At 43.2% G+C, this 24,474-nt stretch overlaps 1 protein-coding gene across 2 annotated transcripts in view; it reads left to right on the forward strand.

Moving 5' to 3' along the window:
* The window catches only part of ASB9 (ankyrin repeat and SOCS box containing 9), a 19,673-nt gene extending 8,752 nt beyond the window's left edge, over positions 1-10,921 (forward strand). Inside the window, exons 3-8 of one of the 2 annotated variants that reach the window (XM_009639969.2) lie at positions 139-246; positions 1,302-1,452; positions 2,011-2,145; positions 3,490-3,681; positions 7,409-7,574; positions 8,818-10,921. In XM_009639969.2, coding sequence (XP_009638264.1) covers positions 139-246; positions 1,302-1,452; positions 2,011-2,145; positions 3,490-3,681; positions 7,409-7,533 — 711 coding nt within the window. In that variant the 3' untranslated portion in view covers positions 7,534-7,574; positions 8,818-10,921. The remainder of the gene's footprint in view (positions 1-138; positions 247-1,301; positions 1,453-2,010; positions 2,146-3,489; positions 3,682-7,408; positions 7,575-8,817) is intronic. The other variant, XM_035895489.1, reaches the window with a different exon arrangement.
* Positions 10,922-24,474: the final 13,553 nt, after the last annotated feature.

Here is a 24,474-nt window from a genome sequence, read left to right on the forward strand (position 1 = left end):
TGAGCAACTCCAGGCGGTGGAGGGACATGTGATTATCTAAAGCTTTAAAGGTCATTATAGAAAGGGTTGGAGGTTTTTTTCTGTTTGTATGGGGGTTTTGGTGGTTGGTTGTAATGGTATTTTCTATTAATTCATCAGGGGAGTGATGTGAATCTCGTTACTGCAGACCAGGTGTCTCCTCTCCACGAAGCCTGCCTAGGGGGTCATGCTGCTTGTGCCAGTGTCCTGTTAAAACACGGTGCTCAGGTGAGTGCATGATGGACAGACCACTGTCTCCAGTGGTAGGACATTGTATCATGACTTTTTAGTGTCAGGTGATGTAGTATTTCATGACAGTGTTTCACTGTGTTGTATACTCTGTAGTTAGCCCAGCTTAAAGTGCATATGTTAAAAAATGCACTTCTTGATAAAGCAATCCCAAAAGCACAGATATAAACAACAGTTAATATGTTCTTTAGATGAAGGTGCAACGTTCCCATCATTTACTGAAAGAATAGAGGGAAGTTCCACTTGCAAAGGGTTTATAATCCGGCAACAATTAAAGGTGCATTTTATTTTCCACACACGCTAACCCCATTGGTGTCAATATACAGAGTCTTAAGTAGAGGTGTAGGACTGATGAGCTGACAATAAAAGGGGAAGAAAATGGAAACAACATGCAAGTATGATGGTGAAATGGGTATGTCTCATGGCCTCTGCTTTTAGAGCTAATGCCGAAACTACAGTGAATAAGAAAATTAACTCATCATACATATACTACCTTTCAGTTTCATTCTTTCTTTTAAAAAGGGGGGGCTGCACATTTTCCGCTAAAAATGGACCATTTCAGGACAGGGCAACAGGCAGGTGTGTTTCTGAAACTACAGTGAATAAGAAAATTAACTCATCGTACATACACTACCTTTCAGTTTCAGTCTTTTTTTAAAAAGGGGGGGCTGCACATTTTCTGCTAAAAATGGAACATTTCAGGACAGGGCAACAGGCAGGTGTGTTTCAGCTGAGAGAGCTGAGAAATGGGAACACGTTTAACTCAGTAACTTGGTAACTCCTGAGAGACCCCAGAGCAGCACTGGTTAGACATTAATTTGCAGGAGGAGAGACTTGGGGGCAATTTTAAAAAAGGTTTTTTAATGATCTTTTTATGAAAAACTTGTAATCATCAGTAGGCAGTTTTTGCAAGGAATTAAATAAAAAGTATTGAGAACCCTATTTTCTGTTGAGAAACTGGATAATTTTAATCTATTTTGAAACACTGAGAAGATGAACAAAAAGCCTGATTGTGGCTTTTTTTATTCCCCCAGGTGAATGGAGTTACTGTTGACTGGCACACTCCGTTGTTCAGCGCTTGTGTCAGTGGCAGTGTGGCTTGCTTGAATTTATTGCTACAGCACGGAGCCAGCCTACATCCGCCCTGTGACCTGGCATCCCCCATCCATGAAGCTGCTAAGAGAGGTAACCCCATGGGCATCAGCAACCGTTTCCATGTAACTAGCAACATGTTGAAGTGGAAAAGAGAGATAAAGATGACGATTTTCTTGATTTGGGTCATATGGAATACTTTCCTATCTGGTCTCATCACGAGCGGTGCAGTTCCTCCCACCCCTGGTGCTCACCGAGGGCAGCTGGGCTAGGCTCTCGGGACCTTTGAGTTCATGTGGTGGCACCTGGAAGGGGTTGCTCTGTCCAAGCCAATTGCCTACCATGTGGATGTCTGAGGGACCCGTCTGGCTATCTTCCAAAACAGTGGAGAGAAACACAGCATGATTCATCTCATCTTTGGTAGACATCTGAAATGAGCCAGATAAAATGTGAGGGCTTTAGCCTGTTTTGCTAACAGTGGCTTTGCAGCTCCGGTTTTCCAGGTTGGAAACACTGGAGTAGATGTAAGTATTACACTACGATCTCTTGACAAAACATCAAACCTTTGCCAAATTACACCGCTGCAATAGAGAATTTGCTGAAAAAAATGCCTGATCTCTGTGAGTTGACTCTTCCTTTATCTCGTTTAAGGTCATGTGCAATGTGTCGAATTCCTCGCAGCCCATGGGGTGAATATAGATCACAACATTGACCATCTGGGTACTCCGCTTTATGTAGCTTGTGAGAACCAGCAAGTGAACTGTGCCAAGAAGCTGCTTGAGTCAGGTAAAAAGAAAAAGAAAGGATGGTATACTTTCATTTCCTGCAACATCTATCTTCAGATTCCCTTTGCATCAAAGATTTAGAGGAGCTCCTGCTCTGGGACCTGGAGATGTTTCGCTCTTAATAGCAGCCCTGGGTTAAATGGTTTAGCAGGGTAACCAGGGTTTTCTTGACCCAGGAACTCAGCTTTACAGCTCCCAATAAAAAGATGGGTGATCCTAGATCTCATATGGCTGGTGGTGCCTGGAACAAACATCCTTGCCAATGTCTGTCTGTGTGATGCTGCAGTTATTTGAAGTGGGCAGAAAAAAATTTCCTTTTTTTTCTCTTCCCCCCTCTTTACCCAAAACAATTGACTCAATAATTTTTAGGTAGTATTTTAATTCCCACTGAGTTTGTAAAAAGTTTGAAACACTTCCAACACAGAAAAACGTTCAGCACTATATACTTCACATCAAACAAACCTAGCTATATCTCTAAGCACTTGGGTAATTATACAAGACCATTTCTTCTTATCTACAGTAGTGCATCTCTTCTAACCAAAGGGGCCGTATAATCTAAAGCAGCCACATAGCTAGTACAAAATCAATGGACCAACAAAGCCTCTTTGGAAAAAACAAGCAAACATCATGTAGATGATCTTATGCACTATTTAGCACAGTGATCCTTTTTTTGGAAGAAGTCAAATACAAATTAATCTAAACAGTAAATGATTGACTATTATTTTTGTTTTCTGCCATTTTGTTTTTTGTTGCTTTCTATATATGAAAATGTGTATTATAAAAACATTATAAATAGTTTTGAATTAGTTCTGCAGCTCATCCTTCTTAGGGTGTTTTAGGAGCTATTAGTCTGGGATAACGGATGGGAGAACACTCATCAGGGGTGCTTGCATATATCCTCCCCTACCAAGGGCCTCTAGAACTTTTCCATCCTCACATTTTTTTCCCCAACAGATACTTTGGTATTTGGAAACCACACTGGCTTAAACCTCCAATACAGAGCAGGTTGAAACCCTTTATGTATTTTAAGGGGACGGGGAGCAAAGGTGGGCCGTAGGTGGAACTACATCTTTGTCCTGCTTCAAGATATCCATGGGCTGGGCTGTGGACGAAGGACTTCCTCATGCACCATTCCTCTGAGATCATTTTAGTCACAATCCCACTCCTCCTCAACCAGTGTGAGTTGTGCATGTGCAAACTGTAGTACCAAGCCCCAGCGTAAGGAAATCCACCTCTGGGTAGATGCTATAGCATTTACAGATTATTCAGAGAAATAGCAGCTACTGCAGGAAATGGAAATAGGCTACTCTTTAGTCATTATTCTTTGACATCTCTTGGTGTTCAGGAGCAAATGTGAACAGCGGCAAGGGCCTGGACTCCCCTTTACATGCGGCTGCCAGGAATTGCAGTGCAGAGCTGGTGACGCTGCTGATTGACTTTGGAGCAGACATTTGGGTGAAGAATGCTGAAAGCAAGAGGCCGATGGAGCTGGTTCCACCTGACAGCCCTGTGGGCCGACTCTTCCTGCAGAAAGAAGGTGCCCCTTAGCGTTTGTTTTATTTGTTCATTCGGGATTCATTAGGGAAAAAACACATAAACTGCTGCAAAAGGCTATGCTATTCCATGCTACAAGGGCTACAGAACTGAGGATAACTAAGCTTACCTCCATTTGTTGACATATGGACACTATGTTTTCTAATGTCAGAATATAGTGGTGCACTAATAGGGATAATGATAATAACAATAACCCATCTTTCAACCTCCAGGTTGTGAGTCTACTGCATTGGGGAGCAATCGTATGGAGCTTGCAATATAATGCAAAATAGAGTTTAGGGTAAAAAACCAAGCAAAACACTCCTTAGAGATTAATGTTGGCTTTTTCTGATAACCTAAAGCACTGAAGTCAGTGGGAGTCTCTCAGTTCCCTTGTTTCTGAGAAGGGAGCAGACCCAGGAATGTCATCGGAGGGTGCTGACAAACGCAGGCAGAAAATCACCTCTGATGGGAGTTGAGGATAGCTGATGAGCGCTAGGACTGGGATCTTTGGTTACACAGTATGCTGACGGTCAGGTACATGCAAGATACTGGTCTCAGCATAAATGGAAAATTGCAACCAGAAAATTTTTATTGTATGTGCTACTGAAAAAAAAAACCCCGTAGATTGAAACACTGATCTTCTAGTTCTTTGCCCTTTCCTTTTATTGTTTGGCCAAGATCTTACATAGGTGCAAAAGTTAAAATGAAAGATTCTATATCAGGTTTTTTGTGGGCATTAAGAAAAATTGCACAAGAATAATATAATGAACATGTATATACATTTATAAGCTAGGCTTTTTTTAAACGCCAACATTATGTGCTGAGTAATCCAGCAGTATCAAACTGCAGGCTTAGCCTTTAGGACCTGCTTATTTCGTACCTGTAAATGAAATATTTGCAGATCCATTTTATTTTATTGGTTATGAATACTTTAATGAATTATGGAGAGAAATCTTACTTACCAACCTTCAGGAAAATTAGAATAAGGTCTCTCATATCTAATCATTGGCGTACTTATATTCTTCTTTAGATGTTTTCATTCAGTCTGAAAACTAGGCACTTAAATAAATAATTTTAACTATTTTAAACATTTTTTAAACGCCAACATTATGTGCTGAGTAATCCAGCAGTATCAAACTGCAGGCTTAGCCTTTAGGACCTGCTTATTTCGTACCTGTAAATGAAATATTTGCAGATCCATTTTATTTTATTGGTTATGAATACTTTAATGAATTATGGAGAGAAATCTTACTTACCAACCTTCAGGAAAATTAGAATAAGGTCTCTCATATCTAATCATTGGCGTACTTATATTCTTCTTTAGATGTTTTCATTCAGTCTGAAAACTAGGCACTTAAATAAATAATTTTAACTATTTTAAACAAGCTGCTGCTGCTGGTGTGGTCCATGACTTCATTATTCCAGTTACATGTTGATATGATTGCTGTCATGAGCAGATTTACATCAAGGTAAAACTGGAATAAAAAAGCGATGAATCAGGCCCTACTTGAAATAGTAACACAAAAATAATAGTGTGAAACCAACTGTGCTGTGCACGTTATGTATGAGCAATGGATATGTGGTTTCCCAGCCTAATCTATGGTGCACAGAGCAGCGATCTTTTCGAGCTCCAATCCCTGCTGCATTAGACTCCTGACGCCCCTGGCACCACGTGTGTCCTGTTTATTTGAGATAGAAAACTATTTCAGGCACACCCTGTGGAGCCGCCCCAAGAAGTGCTGCCTGGGCTTTGCTGACAGCTTGGGCATTAAGGAACTTTTCTAAGCAAAATTCAGCAATCGAAATCAGAAATTATAAATGTTTAAATGGCATTTTGCTGCTGGATAGGTTTTTTTCTGCTGTTCTCCAGCATGCCCTTCTCTGAGTAGGGTCATGCCTGACGGGCAGCTGATGTCTGACTTCTTTGGCTGGCTCAATGGTTGCAACCTGGGGGAGCGGTGCGAACATTACCCCTCTGGTTTCATGGGGAGGTCTGGCCATGCACTGCAGGGATCAGAGTCACTCCACCAGCCCCACGGCGCCTCAGCACCAGCACAGCTGAGCTGCTGCTCTCCTGCCCTGCTCCCACACATGGCTCCTCTCCCCCCACGCTGCAGATGCTGGGGCGCAGTAGCCCCACACCCATGGCCAGGGTGGGCTGGAGGGAGCGTGTTTTTCCACTGGAGATGAGCTGGTGAGTGTGCCAACCCAGGGGCACCCTAGGGCTACCCCAGAGCAAGTGTAGTACATGTGATGGTCTCCCTTCCCAGGACTTCACCATGCTGCCGGACCACCGCCTACCCTGTTTGCCTTGCAGGGAGAGTCCTGCACATGGGTGGGAAAATTAGCTAATGATCGAAAAATGCATTTTTTTTTTAAGAGCATGCTTGCAGTTGCTAAATATTTTTCAGCACAGTGACACACCTTGTGTTTTGATATAACTTTAGTTTTTGAGTTTTTGTTGGTTTGTTTGTTTTTTTTTTTTCCCTTGAATAGAAGCTTTTTAAAATGAGATGTTTACAGGCAGGTCATTTACCTGTGAGATCAGAGTGGCCAAACACAAGTGCAGTGGGATACTGCAATAGCCAGTCTCACTTGCCCCGTATCAGCTTCCCTTGTTGCTTTGTACCCAGGCATGAGGTACAAATCATCCGCTGATTCCTGGCAGGGGGTTCAGCCCCCTGCGCAGCCCTTCAAATCGTGCAGCAGTTTGCAGCCTTGCAGAGCTGCTGGAAGCGTGGTGGCCTGCGCAAGGAAGGCTCAAAAGCTGATTAAAGCTGCCACCCCACTGCATTTTTGCTGCAGCCCCCATTCCTTCCTGCTGCACTCAACTCCTCCACCAGCACTGACATTTCGGCTCTCTGGTGGCTGCTAACTTACCCACCCAGCAGGCAGGCAGGGCTGGTGGCACCTAAGCTGTCCCCTCCCAGCCCACTTACCTCCCTCTCGCTTTCTACAGTGCCTCTTCTTATCTCCTTCCCACTCCCAGCCCTCCACCCCCATGGTCCCTGCTGCCCCTGCTTTGCCCTTCTTATCTGCCCTCCCATAGCCCCACCGTGACCCACCGCGCTCGCCACCCCTGCGTGCTGCATGCTGGGGCACAAATGACATCTTGGGGGGGGCTAAAGGTTGAAAGGTGCCGCAGTTCAAAGCATCACACGGGATCTACCTCTTTGTGAAAGGGGTAATCCCTCCAAGTAAATGTATAATGCCATTACACTTAAATAAAAAAAAAGCACCACAGATTCTTCAACAGGGCTTGTATTTATCAGCATGGGACCGGTTAATCTGGAAAGTTTAAATAAAGGACTATATAGTATTTTTTTTGCTATGTGTTTGTCACTATTATGAAATATGTCTCGAGAAAGCAGTGGGCTGTAACTTGGATCTGGGGGTCCAGGGAGGGGGAAAGGACTTCTTCTCAAACAACACAAACCACTGCACACTCATGCAGCTTAAAAGGGAAAGACTGATGCTGCTAAGGCTAATTGCGGCTGTGTAATGGTAGAGAGCAACTAGGCTTGAATTGAATCTCAGGCAGGCTGATGTCCTTTAGTGGGCACAGGTCTGGCTTTTCACTGCTGAGGGCCCTGGGTTGGCTGCACACCCCTTGTGTGAGGTGGGTCGCAGGAGCTGGGGGGAGTGGTAATGCACAGCTGCCATTTCAGCTTTACAGTTTTGGGGCAGTAAAGCCACATGTATAACCTCTTCCCCGGCTCTTTCTCCAGGGCCGCTGTCCTTGATGCAGTTGTGCCGCCTGTGCATCAGGAGGTGCTTTGGACACAAGCAGCATCAAAAAATAACTGGACTTCTCCTCCCGGATGAGCTGAAACATTTCCTTCTCCACGTTTGAGCCTTTCATGTTCAAAATGGTGCCTTTAATAGCACAGCAAGGTTCGTTGAGGAAAGACTCTTCTCATCAGTAGTGTTGCCAATGCCTGCAATGTTAATTTATGATAGCTGTTGGTCCCTAGTAAAACCCTGGGTCCAAGAAGTACAGGACTGACCACCTCGCTCAGTCCTCACTGCCAGCACCTCTGCCAAATCCATCATTTGGAAAGAAACAGTTCTTCACGGCTGCACAGTGAAGCTTGAAGACGTGACTCAAGAGCCCCCTAGACAGTGAAGAAAATGAGCATAACATTTTAAAATAGATCTCTTGGTTCTCTGTATCCCGGCACAGTTTCAGAGGCTCGTGGTTGACAGCCCCTTACAAAGAAAATGCATATCCCAGCCCAGCACTAACAGCACTTCATGTATTTATTAAGGATACTAAGGGTACCCACACTTTCTCTGTAAGCAGCACTCATGTGCCTGTCATCTGTGAGGGCTGTACCCGCACCACTGTATGGATGAGGAAAGGGAACCCAACTAAACCTAGCTGCAAGGCAAGAGAGGCCCTCTGGCAGATGCTGTTTATTTGCTAAGTGTATCACACTGTGCATAGATGAGCACCAAGCAACAATCATCTGCATTTAGGCCAGCATCTGAAACACACGTTTCTGCCGTGACATCAAGTAGGTCACTGCTGATGGCAGCTCCCTAACAGTGCAATAATAGTGGGGGGGAAAGTTTTTAATCATCCATTAAAATCACTTATTCCTGATGCTTTGAGACAGAAGGGAGCCACACTTCAATACTACATGTTTTCTCCTTGTAGTATATAATTTTTCAAGGACACAGGCTAACAGATTATCAGTGGCAGGCATTGAGTGTTCCCCCTTTCTGCCCTGAAAATTAGGTGATATTTCTTAAGCATTTCTCAGCATGCATCAGAAAAAAAACAGATTCTAGCCCTTTTCCCCACCCAAGAAAAGAGATCATCTTAAGACTGAGATAATTTCTTTTTCTTGGAGAGGTGCTACCTCATTCATAGCTTTTTCCATGGGAGTGGCAATAATAACGCCTCTAATGCAGGGTCATAAAATAAACAAAGACAACACCGACATTAAAGTCCATTCCAAATTAAAAAGATAATGGGTAATTGTTACCCCCCGCTCGGTTGCTGAGCTGCTGGCTCAGCGTGTGTGTCTCTCAAACAAACATGATGTGTGCAGTTCTTATTCCACTGAGTTCGTAAGAACAAATATTTCCTCCAGCTAAACCTCAACACTGGGTGTTTTTCTTTTCCTCCCAGAAACACGTCCGGCTGCACAAACCAAAGAGAGGTTATGACCGCTCTGTGCTCTCCTGGGTGCTCCCCTGGGAATATCAGCTGCCTGATACATGTGGCGGTGAAGATGCTGAAGCTCTGGCTCCTCTGCCTGCCGCCCTGTCCCCTCTCCAGCTCTGAACCACGGTGCCCCTGCATCGGAGGGGCTGACCAAGTGCTTCGGTGCTTCTGGAGACCCTTTTCTTCTTGACTTCCCTGTGAAGACTCCTGCAAGAGTGGGCTTGGTGTGTGAAAACTGTGATGGCATCGTTAACGCCAGCAATGAGATATACCGACTCCTCATCTCGTAAGTGGAGAGACCAGCAGCCTTCAAATACACAAACTTATTCTGATGTTTACTAATGTGCCGGTGTGCACAGTGCAAGCCTTCCTTTCGCATGTGGGAAGTTAAAGAGGATGGATGAAATGTTACCTGGATGCTCATATTTCATGTAAATTACAACTCAAATCCTTGGCTGAACAACACGACTGCTGGCTATAGGTATCCAGTAGGATGGTTTGACTTATTTGTGCTGATCAAAAACAGGAAGAGCAGTTCCGTTGTTTTTGTGGGACATTAATTGAACCCCAAGGGGACAAAATGATAAACACACTTAGAGCTGTAACTGCCCTTGTGATAGAGACGTCTAGAAAACTTCACCGATCCAACTCAATCCATCGCACATAATTTGAGCCATGTAAAAATTCACTGGCTGGTTTTAGATGGCCTTCTATATTCTTGCCCTCCTGCCGGGGAAGAAAAATAGACAGCTGTCTTTTTACATGGCATAGAAACAGGTGTCTTGGATAGGTGGATCCTTCTAAAATCAGTATCTTAGTTAAGCTCAACCTGCATTGAACAGGCAGGGAACAGACAACTAGCCTAGTGCTGAACTTTTGAAAATCAAAGTATGAAGAATCCCAGCTTTGGTGGCACATCTGAAAGCTGAATATCCAGCTTATTATATCTTCGATGATGAAGAACCATTTTTTTACCTACTAGTTTTATTATTTACCTTTAAGCATCTTATTCTGTAATTTCAGCCAATGGGTTTATAGGAGTAATGCTAATACCGTGAGAAAATTGCTCAGAGAAGGTGGTGAGAGTGTTGCTTCTAGATTGCTTTTCTTCTGGAAATTTCATAGTGTGACTCTGTTTACTTGAATCCCTCTGATCAAGTGTAATTAGGATGAATTCTGTATGCTTAGTTTGATTCAACTGAGTACAATTGCTTATTTATTTTAATATAAATTGTGATCAACACTGGCAAATTACAGCTTTATGCATCAACACTTATCCAGTTATAAACTGTAAAAGCTGTACAAGATGCAAACTGAATAAGCTCATTATAGGCGAGGTTTGGACCTTTTTCTATATTTGAAACCATTCCAAATCTAATGCAGGACTTGAAAGATTGTCAGGAATATATTTTATCAGATTCTTTGCTATTATTTTGGTAGCAGTTTAATGGTAGTCAAGCCACAATTTTATAGGATATTTGCTCACAAATAAATGGTTTATACTCTTTTGTTTTGTTTTGATTTGGTTTGGTTTTTTTAATTCATTTTTTAAATGATAGCACTGATTTTGTGGATTGTCTAATACTACAGAGTTTTGGACTGAACTCTAATTGTTTGCAATCCTGCCTACAAGCATGTAGTGTACAGAATAATTCCTTCAAATAGACCTATAGAAAAGATAAGACTAAGATGCAGATACGGTGCAAATCTTGCCTTTTGCTCCTGTTTTAAGATACAATTGGACTCTTGCAATTATTTTTCTACTTACTTGAGGGTTAGTAAGAAGGAGCCTGAGATTTCACAAAGTAGGAGAAGATGTAAATTGAGATGGTCACCATCTTTAGTTTGGGGTTTTTTTTACTGATTTGCATCAGTTTGTTTGTTCTGTCTCCTCAGCAAGGGGCACATGACCTGGGCGCCCTTGTGTGTGCCCGCACAACAGGAACCCTTTACTGGAAGTAAGCGTGTGGAGATCCCTCTACAGTCTGAAGTCCAAGAGGTGTCCGCCAGATTCCAGCACCTACACTGCGGGGCTGAAGAGATGTGGGAGGACAGTAATTCCTTCTCTGTTAGATGCATCTCTGGGTGTCTCTGCCCACAGAGACCAGACGAAAGAGAGAGGGTAAATGACAACATGTAATTTCTGCTGGATACAGAGCTGCTTATGAAAAATGTGGAACTAAACAACCAGCACCTCAACAAAAGAAGACAACTGATTTAAGCTCTTTTGATTTATTGAAAGATGCCTGATGCAACAAATCATTGCAAAATTGTTTTGTGTCTTCAGCAGTTGCTAGTTGGGATCAGCTATGGCCCAGGACTCAGCTTTTCATTCTGCAGTTGCATGAAAAGGTCCACAGCTGCTCTTCCCATTTCTCGATGTTTCATTTTTTTCTTTTAACTGGAAACCACAGGCATCTTCATCTAGTAAATGTAATATACAGCTCTGGAGCATATGCAGAGAATGTCCTCTTGCCTCGCCCCTGACATGAATTCATTTCAAGATGACTAAGAAGGAAATAAATGTTACTTTCCTGGCTTAGCAAATGGGACAGACCAGCTGCAAAATAGCAGACTAGCAGTGCTAGAAGAGAGAAAAGAGAGTGCTTGTATCCCTGCATTGGGTTATACTCAATTCTCCTCAGACTCAAGTTCTTGAGAGCCACAGGTCCAGGACTTGATGCTCCTGAAGCCACTTTTTCTTGCCTAACACATGCATTGTATCTGTCAAAATGGAGACTGCCTTGCCCTACAGTCCCAGCCAGAACCCTGCTGGCTTTGGAAAAAAAATGCTGGTAGTTATTTCTCTGCATATCAAGCGATTATTTGTCATTCCTTGATACATTGCTCAGCTCACCGCTCCAAGGGATACTCACTTTCATGCACACAGGCAACATTTGATGCAAAAGTGCTCTCTAGGATGCCTTGGGGAATCCACTTTTCTTTAAAATGACAGCAGTGAACTGTTGCCAGGAAGAGGAATATTTCAAATCCTTACATCCCTATTCAACACAGTAATCCTAATTCCACCTCTGCCTGAGTGCTTGGTTAGCACACCCAGATAAAACTTGGGTCATGTCACCATGCAACAAGGTCTTGTTTCTTTTCTATGCCAGGTGAAGCCTTTACTTTCTGAACTACTGCCCTTCGCATTTTAAAGGGCTTGAAACTCATTAATCATCACCAATTCAAGAGACATGGGACTAGATTCATGGCTTTAGCGCCCGCAAAGTAAAATTGAGTTTGTAATTTGTCAACTGTCTCACTTCACAAATTAAACTGTGGAGTCTCTGCCGAGTCTGGGGCTTTTGAAATCCCTAAAGCCTTCCTTTCTGTGCTCTGAAAAATACTGCAGTAGCAGTTAAAGCAGCTCTTTGTCTCGTGAAGGCACGCTGACTCTGAGTTCCAAAAGTTCACAGAGACCCTGGAAAGATGCTATGAATATGACGAGTCTAGGGCTGTCTCATTCTCATTGAAACTGCACTTTTTATTAATTTATTTTGGGGAACAGGAACTGTGTTGGTTTTGCCTTTGATTAAATAATTGTTCCAAAACAGGAACTTGTTGATTCTTGAGATCTTGAGAGCTTCTGCATGGAGTGAAGCTCCCAGCATCTGCTTTGCTCTCCCCAGTCCTCCCCAAAGGTGCGCCACCCCTGTACATGACTCCCCTTTTGCACCCTCCTGATGAGCAAGAGGGCTGAGGCTGACAAACTCTTTACCCCTTCCAACTGTTTATATATAACTTTTCCTATAAGCTGGTAGGTGGCATCTCCACCGTTCCAAGTCTCTTCAATGAGAACTATAGACCTCCGTTTCCGAAATAACTGCACTCATATTCATGCATTCAGAATAGGCGACAAATGTATTTCTGCTCTGCAGCTAATCAGACCTCAGCAAGCGCAAGGTGCAAGCAGATCCCGACTTCCCTGGACTTAAGTCTATAATTTCATCCCACAGAAAAGGTGGAACACTCCTTGGGCCCTGGGAGTACCAGCTTACTCTCTTTGCCCACTGATCGCTGGAGAGGGATGACTCCCAGCTCCCATTATTTTTTCAACCAGCCAGACACCCTACCCAAAACCTCTTCCTCATAGAGCAAAGGTTAAGAAGTAGCTTTTTCTCTCTTTCAAGCTAGAATTACTTTTATTATTTCTGGGGCTAGAAAATAAACAAAACCAGCGCCAAACAGTTCAATCCAAACCAAGCAAATTACTAATTTGTTTTCAGGAACAGAACAAAATGTATGAAAAACATTATCCACTAGTTGGGCTATTGGGACATATTCTTTAGGGGTTTTGGAAGCAAATTCAAATTTCCTCCTAGAATGAAATAGATTCAACCTCTATCTTTGCCATCCCTCGTGCTTTGAGGAGAGATCTTCCTTGGTTTTGGTGAATCTAAGCCCCTCTCTCACCCAATTTATCCAGCAAGACTGTCTGACTTGAATTCACTTATAGTTTCTCACTGATAGTGCCTTGATACATAAGAGCGTAAGACTGGATGTTTGGATTTGGGCATCCCTGGGGTAGGGATCGGCAGCCCTGGGGGGCTGAAATGGGGTCCTGGGTCATGGGCAGGGTCAGGGGGAGCCCTGGGGCACTGACATGGGGCAGTAAGGGCTGGTGGTGCCCTCAGGGCTTGGACGTCTGCGTGGCCATGTAAATTCTCAGCATCCATGGCATCCTATAAAGAGGAGATCTGTAGCTCCACCACAAATTTGTGTGTGTCTAATTCTGTCCATTTGTTCTTCAAGAGTTTCCAGCTAATTTTATCTAAGAAAATGAACTATTGTTCCTTACTCTCTCCTCAGTACTCCCTTGATAGTCCTCTCTCTCATCCCTCCCTCACAGCCTCTTTTTTATCAAGGCTATAGTCTCCCAGCCTCTTTAGCCACTCCTTGGGCAGAAGCTGGGAGACCGAAATATTGTGATTCTATTTGTAAATATCCTCTCACCCCCAAAAACAAACAAAGAAAAAAAAATTCCAGAGCTATCTAATGCTTCCTGGCTGCTTTCCTTGCATTCCCTGTAGGGTTTCTCAGATACTTCTCTGTTCCTAGCTCATGTAACCAGGCAGCTTAATCCAAAAGAAATGGAGTGAAAACACCCTCAGATCAGTTCTAAAGGGGTTTTGCACATGCTCTGTCCTTTCAGTTATCTCATTCCATAAAAATGATCTTACTTGTTTTGTACTCTTATCCTGGATTAAATGGGGACTGCTACATGCAAAGCTCTGGCAAAGGGCATAGGACAGAGAGCTCTTCTTTTCCTGAGACCTGGAAAAGGGATTGTGCCTGATCCCTGCACACAGTCCAGCGTTTGTGCCTGCCCTTCCTCGGGCCTGGGCAGCCGAGCAGAGAAGCGGTCAGGTGAGGCACTTCTTCCATGTTAAACGTGATGATTAAAGCCCCCACACCCCCAACTCCTATGAACCAGGACAGAAAGCCAGAACATTGAGAGAAATGTGGGACAGGAGTAACCCAATATATTTCTGGCTCGGGAGGCTGAGATAGGGATTTGCTGCTTTTCCCCTGCCACAGCAGTTGCCCGGGGCTGGCTGCTGGCTGCCCCCGGCACAGGACCCCACCTGGGGCAGGAGGGCGAGGGGCAGAAACGCAGCCGCCTGGGGGGCTGTCCGCCCGCTGCCTTCGCCTCCTCCTCTGGCAAGTGCTAGGTTTAGCCAGCAGATGGTATTGCTGGCACATGCCTCTGCAGAAAAGTTTTGCCAGAGGAGTAATCGGGGGAAAAAAAAAGCAAGGATAGTCACGGTGCTGGGAGCGAGCACAAACTCAGGCTCACATGGACCAGGGACTCTCCCATCATTGCCGCTTCCAGTCGAAAGCCCAGCAGCTTTCGTTTTTTACTGTCCTACTAATTGTCCAGTTTTTCTGCCTCAATTGTCCAAAAGTGGGTTTCAGCTGGATGCATACAACGCTCAGGGTTTCACTTAACTGATGGATTAACTATGCTTTATATTTACCTTCCTTTTATGGTGAAGACTAATAGTCTTACAGTTCACAGATGTTGCGAAGAAAGCGGTGGGCGGCTTTGGGGAAAATGAACACAAACTCTCTCGCTTGGTCACTGGTTGTCAATGACCTGGTAACTAGAGGTATCCTGCAGCACTCCCCGTTTCGGAAAGGTCTGCTTGTTGACTGGGTTTTTTACACAGGAGTTTGCTTAAGATATTTTTCCCCCAACATCCATTAACACTTGACAGAAAAAGTGTCAGTTCCAGAAAATAGAACATCCATACTTACTGAAATTACATATAATTAACCAATTAGACACTGAAATCTGCCTCAGTGTTCAGAAAGAATACTTGCTGGAGTATAAAACCCTTCAGAACCCCTTCTCTCTTCTAAGAAAATAATTACTGTTGCTGGCTCCCTAATTTCACAGGCTGGCTGTTACCACTTTCTAGACAGCAACTCTAGGCAAGAGCCATTCTCATAATTTATTTTGCACGAGAATGCTCCATGGAGCTCCTTGGAGCCTTCTTCTAAAAACCATGGCAGCATGGCACTTTACAAAGCCATTTGGTGTCACAGCCAGGACTCATCACATCTGTGCTTGATGCTGTTCAGTGACTCTGATTTCAAGGAAATGTTGTATTTCCATGTCCTCTCTGCAATGTTTTGTTTACACCACTTTCCACGACCTACAGCCCAGGAGATGTATGCATTGTATATGACGATCTAATTCATCGTCATGTCTTATTTATTAGAAATAAATGCCTTTACATACTGACTACATGTAGGCTGGGCCTTTTTAAATGTAATATATGGAGTGAATTGTTATGGCAGATCTTGACGCATCCTTCCAGGTAAGGTAATTTAGCAAGACATATAAATGACTTCCTGAAGATGTGCATTTGCCTTGTGCAAGCAGAGGAAGTTACTTTATAGTGCTCTTATTTCTCTGAATCTTATATAGGACCTGTCTAGAATACTGTAAAATCAATGAGACAAAATGCAGGGGGCAGGAACGGCATCATAAACTTATTGCATTGGTACTACTTCTGTGCAGCAAATTGCAGCTGGCTGATGTATACAGGATGCACAGCTCCTTCACCAGTTTCTTCTGACTCCATGAAAGCTATAAAGGAAAGGAGACAGGAGCTCTGCTTTGCTCTCTATCATTTGCATGTCTCCAGGCTCACTCTAATAGAAATCACCCTTGCAGCCTGGGCCCATGAGCAGGGGGGTCATCCTGAGGCTGCTGCTCCTCAGCAGCACTGTGTTTTGTGTGCTGGTTGGTAATATGGTGCATGTGGACTGGGATGAACAACCTCATTTCATATCACACATCAGCCTTTGAAGCTACTTTGGCTGACAGCAGAAGCATAGCGTTTTAACTACCATTTTTGGCCTCCTCAGACTTCTGTTAAAGCATAGATATTCTAATATAGTGGGATGTGGGGTGCAGGGTGTGGTGTTCTTGGTGGAATTTTGTACAAATGATTTCTGTTCTCTTTTCTGATCACTTTCCTCTCTAAGATCCCATTCTTCCTTTCACTAATGCACTTATTGACTCATATCTATGGAAGCACCTTGCCTCCTGGCTCCTTTTGCTGGCTCATTACGTGTATTTATTGCTGCATTTCTCTGAAGCAATTTCATTAAATTCTGCTTTATGGTTATCCCAGAAATCTACTGTTAGTATACAGTGCCCTTTCATGCTCATAGCAAGTGCAAATTCATTCTCTCTCTTCAATTTTATTAATCTCTTTCAATCATTTAAACGTGAAAAAATCCCCAGTTAAGTTACTGCAGGATTTTGCCTCTTTCCATTAACAGCAAAATAAACCTAATTTCCTGCAGCTTTCTGCTTTATAGCTCAAAGCTTTGGTGTGGATTACTTTTTTTGAGAGCCATTATGATTGCCCACAGGCACAACAAGTTCAGCAAAATATCAGCTGCTGAATCTCCAAAGAAACATTCACTGGGGAAAAACTTGAAGCTCTTTGTTTGCAGCATTTTGTAGTTATTTAAGAGGCATTTCTGTTCCCTTAGCCTCATGAAAGGTGACCGTTAGCATTAGTATTTTTAAAGCACTGCAAGTATGAGGCATGAATGTGAACGTTGTTGAGGGATTTGGAAAGCACTTTTGAAAGAGTCCAAAAGGCAGATCAAAAAAAAAGATGCTGAGAATTATACATTGGCTCAAAACCACTTTTGCATACAAATCCAGACACAAAAAAAAAAAAAAAAAAAAGACACCCGTAATTTTTTGTAACTATTGTTCATGCTCCAAATGACATAGTCACACAACTTCCCTTGACATCCGGACCCTCAAAGCTATATAGATGCCAACATACAAAAATTTTGCTCGGACCAGAGTGCTGAGGTGGTGTGCTCCCCCCCACACCTGACCTTTTCCCATAACCCCGCTCAAGTGATAATCACCTGTAGTGGTCGTGATAGATGTGTCTGGTCGTGATGGATGCATCCAGCTCAAAGTGGATTCAGGGGAGACAGATAGCAACACAGTAGCCAAGGGCTATTGTGCAATGCATCCACCTAACCACAGCGCTGGTCAACGTCCAACTCAAGCCAAATTTGGAAGAAACTTAACATCTGCAGTCAATATGTAAATATGACTGTGAGCCAATCATCTTAACCCCATCAAGAGCCCTTTGAGCTCTCCTGCGCGGCAGCGGGCTGCATACCAGGGTCTCCCCATGAGCAGGGACGCCTCTCAAGGTGATTCCTCAAGGTTGAGAGATTCCTTGCTGCAACAGATTCTCGGTAAGTGGCTAACAGCACGCTAAACTTTGAAATCTTAGCTAAGTGACATAAAAGATTGATTGTGCATATGTAATCCTTTAGACATAAACTGTTGACCAAGTCTGGGACTGGGACTGGATCCAGCCACACCTGGACTCCTCTCCGAGGAAGGAGTTTAGAAAGTGAGGGGATCTTTTCTGAACCTCATGACTCAATGGGAGGGTCTCCCTGATGGTTTTGTCTGACTCTGTCCTCTGTGCAGTAAATAACCAAGTGTACCTCGCCATCGAATCTTGTTAAACCACTGTTGCATTTACCATTGAACTTTGTTAACTCACTGTTTTGTATCAATAAACTATATTTTTGCTTCTCTCTCACTACATCCATGACAAGTGTGAATGAAAGGCCCTATGGACTGATGGGTCGCCAGCCCTTAGTTTAGTGGCACATTCACTACCTTATGCAGTCCTGCTGATTTTCAAACACATCTCAGGAATTAGTTGCAAAGAAATCCCCAAATTCCTGTTACTCCACATTGTAAGGTGTGCACATGTACCCTCCCCCTCCCCAGTAGTTCCTGGATGCCTTACATCCAGCTTCCATGACTACAGGGGACCTCCTTCCTCTGATGTGTGGATAACCTGAGGCTTTAGGTTCAAATATCTGCACTGGCATGGCAGCATTCCATCCATATACAAATGTAGTACATGGTGAAACTGGAATTAAGGATTCTCCCCTGGTGAGTGTTTCACAGTTTCTAAAAAGAAGCTCATGGTTGATTTGGCTGAGGCTCAACAGCATCTGGGTGCCACAGCACATCCTAGTTTCTGCTCCACCCATTGCCAATATCAGCAACCAGACTGGAGAATGCTTTTTCTTCCTTTGGACCACTGTGACTGGGTGTCTTTCCTATAAGGAGAAAGGGGGCTACAAATCAGAGACAATATTTACCTGAATCTCACCCACCAGAGAGGCAGAATGATGTTTTGTGTGCATCTGAAATATAGTGGTATGGTGAGATTGTAGGTGTTACTTTCAGTACAGTTGAGAATCATAGGATTTTGATCATGGTCCTTATCTATCTAAAGAGTCCAAAATTTTTGTAAGCTTATTTATCCAATAGGTGAGCAAGCAAGTTGTTGTTTAAGGAATCAGAACAATTTGATTGGTTTGTTTCATGAAGTATTGGGTATCGTGCTTCTCCCAGAGAACAGAAGTGAAAACATGACAAAAAATATTGGTGGAGAAATGAAAAAGAAAAAAGCATTTGTCCTACAGCTTTTTTAGGAGGAAGAATGTCAATGGGATAATAAGCACAACGTAATGCATACCCCCACCCTTCCCTTATTTCCTTTATAAAGGAAAACCCTGGAGGCTTTGCTGGGCATTTGTGCTTTGCACAAAAGCTTTAGCTGTTTCTCAGAAAAATTTATTTTTACCCATGGTATCTTGACTTCAAGACTGGGATTTGGATTAATGCATTGTGTTACAAACACTTAGCTGTGTTTGGAGGGTGCTCAAGCTACAGCTGCTGCAAAATCTAGTTGCCCGATTGTTCAGCAAAAAAAAGGACACTGGGAAAACACATCAGCATTACTTTTGAGACAGGACTGGCTTCACCTGACCTGTAGCTGCAGTTCAGGACACTCACTTTGATGTTTAAATCCTTAGGTGCTAAGGCCCCAGGTGCAAAGTTCACTTGGCATGACTGTTTCCACTAGTGCCACTTCTGCTTGGCCACCGAGAATGCTGTGAAGCACGTTCCTGCAGAGCTGAAACCGTGGGGCTTTGTCACACGAGTGCATTACTGGGGGTAAACCACAGCAATACAATAAACAGAGTGTGATTCAAGGCTGTTTTTCTGCATGGATGGTGAACTACCTCTTTAATAGGGAATATTATACAAACCTAGAGAGTAAGCTCTCTCCTTGTTAGCATATAAGTCCTTAACCCAAGGATCTCACAGGGCAGAGACCCCAGCTAGAGTTTCTTGTTACTCCCCTGGAGAATAGGTACTATAGGTACTAACTTCTCCTCTGGTGTCTAATAATGGCTAGGCAGCAGCCTCGTTCTCTGAGCAGACACAGATAAGCTACGGGTGTGCTAATACATATGCTGGGGCTGTTTGCTGATTCGGAGGCCAATAGCAAGAAAACCTGCCAGGTCCCTACCATTAACCTCTCCCCCTCCAATACATCAGCAATTAGGTCCCTCTTGGTCTGCACTAACTCCCAAACCAACCCCTTTGAGGAATGCTTCTTATCTAACAGTGTAACAGTATGGCAAGGGGTTTTGAGTTTGTGTTTCTGGGAAGTTCTCTCCATAATATACTGGTAGAGACATAGCTATAGAGCTTCTCTCCTCTGTCTGGGCAGCTGTTTTCATGATACATTAAACACGATGGGTTCAAAAATTAACAGCTTAATTGCTCTTCCCTTTGCTTCTCCCTTCCCCCTGCAACTGGCAGTGACGGGAGAAATGCAAACACATCGCGAAAAGCAAACTAATAATCCCAGCAGACTTTATTAGTTTGGCCTCTGTTTCAGGCCACACCATATTTTCATTGTTGATATGGCCCAAGGGTTCCTCCCTGGCAGTCCAGCATGTTCTGAAGCCCTTCTTTCTTTGACCTCATCACCAAACTCACCCCTGATTCTTCCTCCCTCCCTCAGTTATCTCCCACCTGTGCACCCAGACCTTTCCTGTGTTCAGCTTCCATTTCCATATAGACCCAGTCTTTCTCTCCCTTCATCTCACTCAGGCACCTCCAAGCTCCCAGCTCCAGCCCTGATTTTCCTCCAAGTGTTCTCTGATTTATCTTTCCCCATTTAATCCCTTTCTGCAATCATTCCCACTCCCCTACCTCACAAGTCTCATCCTCATTTTAAAAAGGTGTGTTTCTGTTGTACCATACTTGGGACCCAATTGAGAGAGCACAAAGGAATGGTGCTTTCTGCTCTCTGCTCTGATGGCCAGCACATCATGAGCACCAGTGTTTAGAAAAAGCGACTGAAAGGAAATTCATCTTCACCTGAAAGTGGGATTGAGGTTAATAAAGACCTCACTTCTAGCCTTTAGTTTCCAGCTGCTAGCAGCTCTCTGCAGAAGAACACATGAAGGACAAGAAAACTGGGAGTAGTCTTGCTTGACCAACCTGATAGCCTTTTATAACAAGATTACTGGCTTGGTGGATGAGTGGAGAGCAGTAGATGTTTATCTCAACTTTAGCAAGGCTTTTGACACTGTCTTCTGTGACATAGAATCATAGAATCATTTAGGTTGGAAAAGACCTTTAAGATCATCGAGTCTGTGTCCAGCTGACATCCTCATAGACAAGCTGTTGAATGGGCAGATATCAGGCAGTGAGGTGAACTGAAAACCAGCTGAACTGCCAGACTTGAAAGGTTGTGATCAGCATCATGATGCTGAGCTTGAGGCTGGTCACTAGTGGTGTATACCAGGGATCAACACCAGGGCCAGTGACCTGGACAACAGGGCAAAGTGCACCCTCAGCAGGGGCTTGAGAACCCTGAGGCCCAGAGGAGCAGGGAGAAGCTCAGCATATCTCCTCAAAAAGGGTAGAAAATAAGAAGTGTTTGTGTATCAGTTCTGACTCTATTGATATTATTTTTTTACCTGTAATAATTAAATCTGGAGTAATAATTATTATACTGTTAATATTTCAATTATACTAACAACAAATTCTTTAAACAAACAGAATTTTGAGCATAAAAATTCCTAGTTTTTAAAATTCAGATTGTAGCATGTCACTTGATAATCACCAACATCTCCACCGAGAGTGGATGATCTTAAAACCCTCATGATTTCCATGACTGCAACTAACTACAAACCAGGCCATCGTAGTTCTGTAAAGTCTTCCAGCAATGCAGCTTCCATAGCTCTACTATGCATATTGTAAGACCATAACTATGAGACAGACCTCTTGATTCAAACTGAGTCTGGTTTACCTCTCAGATGTTATTTCATCTTACAGTTAACTTTTAAGTCATTCACAATAATGTTTTCATAATTGCTGCAAAGGCTCCCTCATTTTCTAAATCTGAAGAAGTGTTACTTGGGTTTCTGTACCATTCTGTCACTTTGCTGAGCTGTCAGGAAGGAGCAAGAGACGGTCTGTAAAACCAGTAAGGTTATTGTACGTTAAGACTTCCCAAGGAGGTAGGCTTTGGAAGAGTTTAATGCAGAAGCCTGCAAACTTTTTCACAGCTTTCCTTTTATTTTTGTCCTTGGATGACAAGGAAGAAAATTTGGGTTGAGGTGGAACAGCTAATAGAACAAATACATAGAAAGCAAAATTGCCATCTCTGCGTTAACCTCAATAGTTGGAGAGTTATTGTCCTCATGTCAAGAGGGCAGATCACCTCTACCTTAATAGACTCAAAAACTGACCATATAAAGTTGCAAGGCTTCTATCAAGGACTTTATTAAGTTCAAGCCATTTAATTGGAGAATTGCTGACACTGTATCTATCTTCAAAAAGCAGAAAAGTACTATCTGGACAACCAAAGAATTGATATGTCCTTCTTCCCCCAAATTACTCTCCTTGATGTTACCTGAAATTGCATGGGGAGATTCTTTAGTGGTTGAGGAGATAGAACATAAAGATGTATTGATTGTCTTAGTATTGTCTTCTTGTCCCTGACAATAGGGCAACATCTTTACTGTTGGGAAGTTTGGGGTCTGTAAGGAGTTTGAGATCTGAGTCATGCTGTGAGATGAAGACCTTGCTGAGTAATACCTTCTCTGAAGGGCATCCTTTGTAAGAAAAGGACCGTGATTGTGTAAGATGTCTATTCATGCAAGAGATTCTTGAAGAAAGCATCCCCAAAGACAGATTGTGAGTCACATTGGTACCTCCGCTAATATAAAATACTTCGGAGACGTGTTCTGTTGTGTAGGAAAGTGTGATGCATGGGGGTTGTTTAAAAAGGTGGGATGACGTTTTTTCTTTCCTTCCTCATGGGACATTCATTAGCTAATGTCCATTAAGTGAAAGGCAGAAGGGAATCTCCCTCCAAAACTTGCACTAGTTACTAGCAGTCCCCAAAGGATCCCTTTGCAATTGATCAGGAACCACTCTAAATCCTTGTGGTGTAGGCCACTCTGGACTGCCTGCACACAATTTTTGTGTTCTCTGTTTTTGGGAAAACAGACCCTTATATGTTTCTCATTTGGTCCATAATTTACTCTGCCACTAAGACAATAAACAGGCATAATGATTAAAAAAAAAAAAACACAAACAAAAAGCAAGAGTTTATACATTGAGACATTAAGGTCAGGCTTCGCATTGCAAGGCAGGAAACAAAAGATTATAGGTTAAACAAATACATACAGTCAGAATTGTCTTTTAACAGCAGTGTGTTCTTCTCAAGGCTCATTTTCTCGTACCTCATAGTCCCAGGACGCAGCCTGGCCAAAAGAATGGGAGGTTTAGTACTAATGGCAAGATCCCCTCTTCTGAATGATGCCCTCAGTTCTTATTTTAGGGCTTCCTGCAGGGCAGCCACCTCAGTGTTTTCACTCCATTTTATTATTCAGATTTGGAATATGAATGCAAACGTATTTGATGACTCTGCTGGGAAGCTTGTATTTTGGGTTCTTCACTCAAAGATTTTATCACTCCAGAGTTTATCCCTGAAAGCACAGGGGGTATATATGGACTGCAAAAATAATATGAAGCCTCTTGCTGGAGGTGGCTATGGGATGTTTCCCCATCCTGTTTAATCTTGCTATCTTGCTGCTGATGTACTCACATCAAATGTTATACAGGCTGTTGGTTATAAATGTCTTCAGGTGAGCTTACAATTTCTATTATGTTGCTAGTTTTCTACACAGAATGCAACTGGACATGGATGACAGGTTACTAGTTACTCTGTCTGAACACATTCAAAGGAGGGAAAGCATCCTCTGCTCTCCACAACAACTGTTTCATGGGATCCCATGTCATGACAACTCATTTGTTTTAATATTTAACCTCCGCAACCCAGTTTCTTATCTGAGAACAAGACAAAGCTCTCAAAATCCAGGGAGCAGTAGCTGAGGCCAAAGACTGCTGGGAAAACAGGGTTACCCTGGGATATGTTTCAGAGCTACTTGTTCAAACAGGGTTTGCCCTTTCTAATTGCTTGGTCTTTCTTTTCATTCCCAGGCTCTACGTGTGCACCAATGGCCAGGTTGGTGCTCTGGGAGTAAGCACCTGTATCCCACTGCTGTGGAGATAATAGTCTGGACTTACCGTCAGGCTCTCACGCTGATTTCTCGAGCCTCAGGTCTAAGTTTTCCAGTGTCTCCTCTGCTCCTGGCCTTCTTTAATTCTGTACTAATATCTAGTATTTGTGGAAGGTGGGATCACAGTGCAGATGAGCACCCTAATCAGAAAACTTGACCATTAGGAGGTTGACAGTACCCCTTTACCACCCATGTTTGAAATTCAAACCTATCAAACATAGCTGGTGTACTTTTGTGAGAAATCCTGCCTTCAGGTGGTTCGCATTTCACCTTTCATCAGAAAAACTCCCAGTAAACTCTACTCCTAAATAGTTTTAAATGTGTCATTTATAGGGGCTTTGTCTTTGGGGACCATTCTGTGAGTCAATAGACCTCAATATTAGGAAACCTTCCTTCATGTCAAGCCTGTTTCCCTTTCCAGGATTTCACCTCATTAGTCCAGGATCTATGTCTCTGTCCCTTTTTAGTGCTCTCACCCTGCACGTGAATCTTCATCTGTGAAGTCATAGGGGAAGGTATAACCTACATCAAAGGAGACTCCAGCAAAGTTATGAGACAATGTCCATTCCCAAAAACAAAAAAAGAGAGAGGGAGAAGGAAAAAAGGGGCTGAAGTTTGCCAATGTATTGAATGGGAAGACTA

Source organism: Egretta garzetta, unplaced genomic scaffold, assembly GCF_000687185.1.
Source record: "Egretta garzetta isolate BGI_Z169 unplaced genomic scaffold, ASM68718v1 scaffold445, whole genome shotgun sequence".
In the NCBI taxonomy this organism is placed as follows: domain Eukaryota; kingdom Metazoa; phylum Chordata; class Aves; order Pelecaniformes; family Ardeidae; genus Egretta; species Egretta garzetta.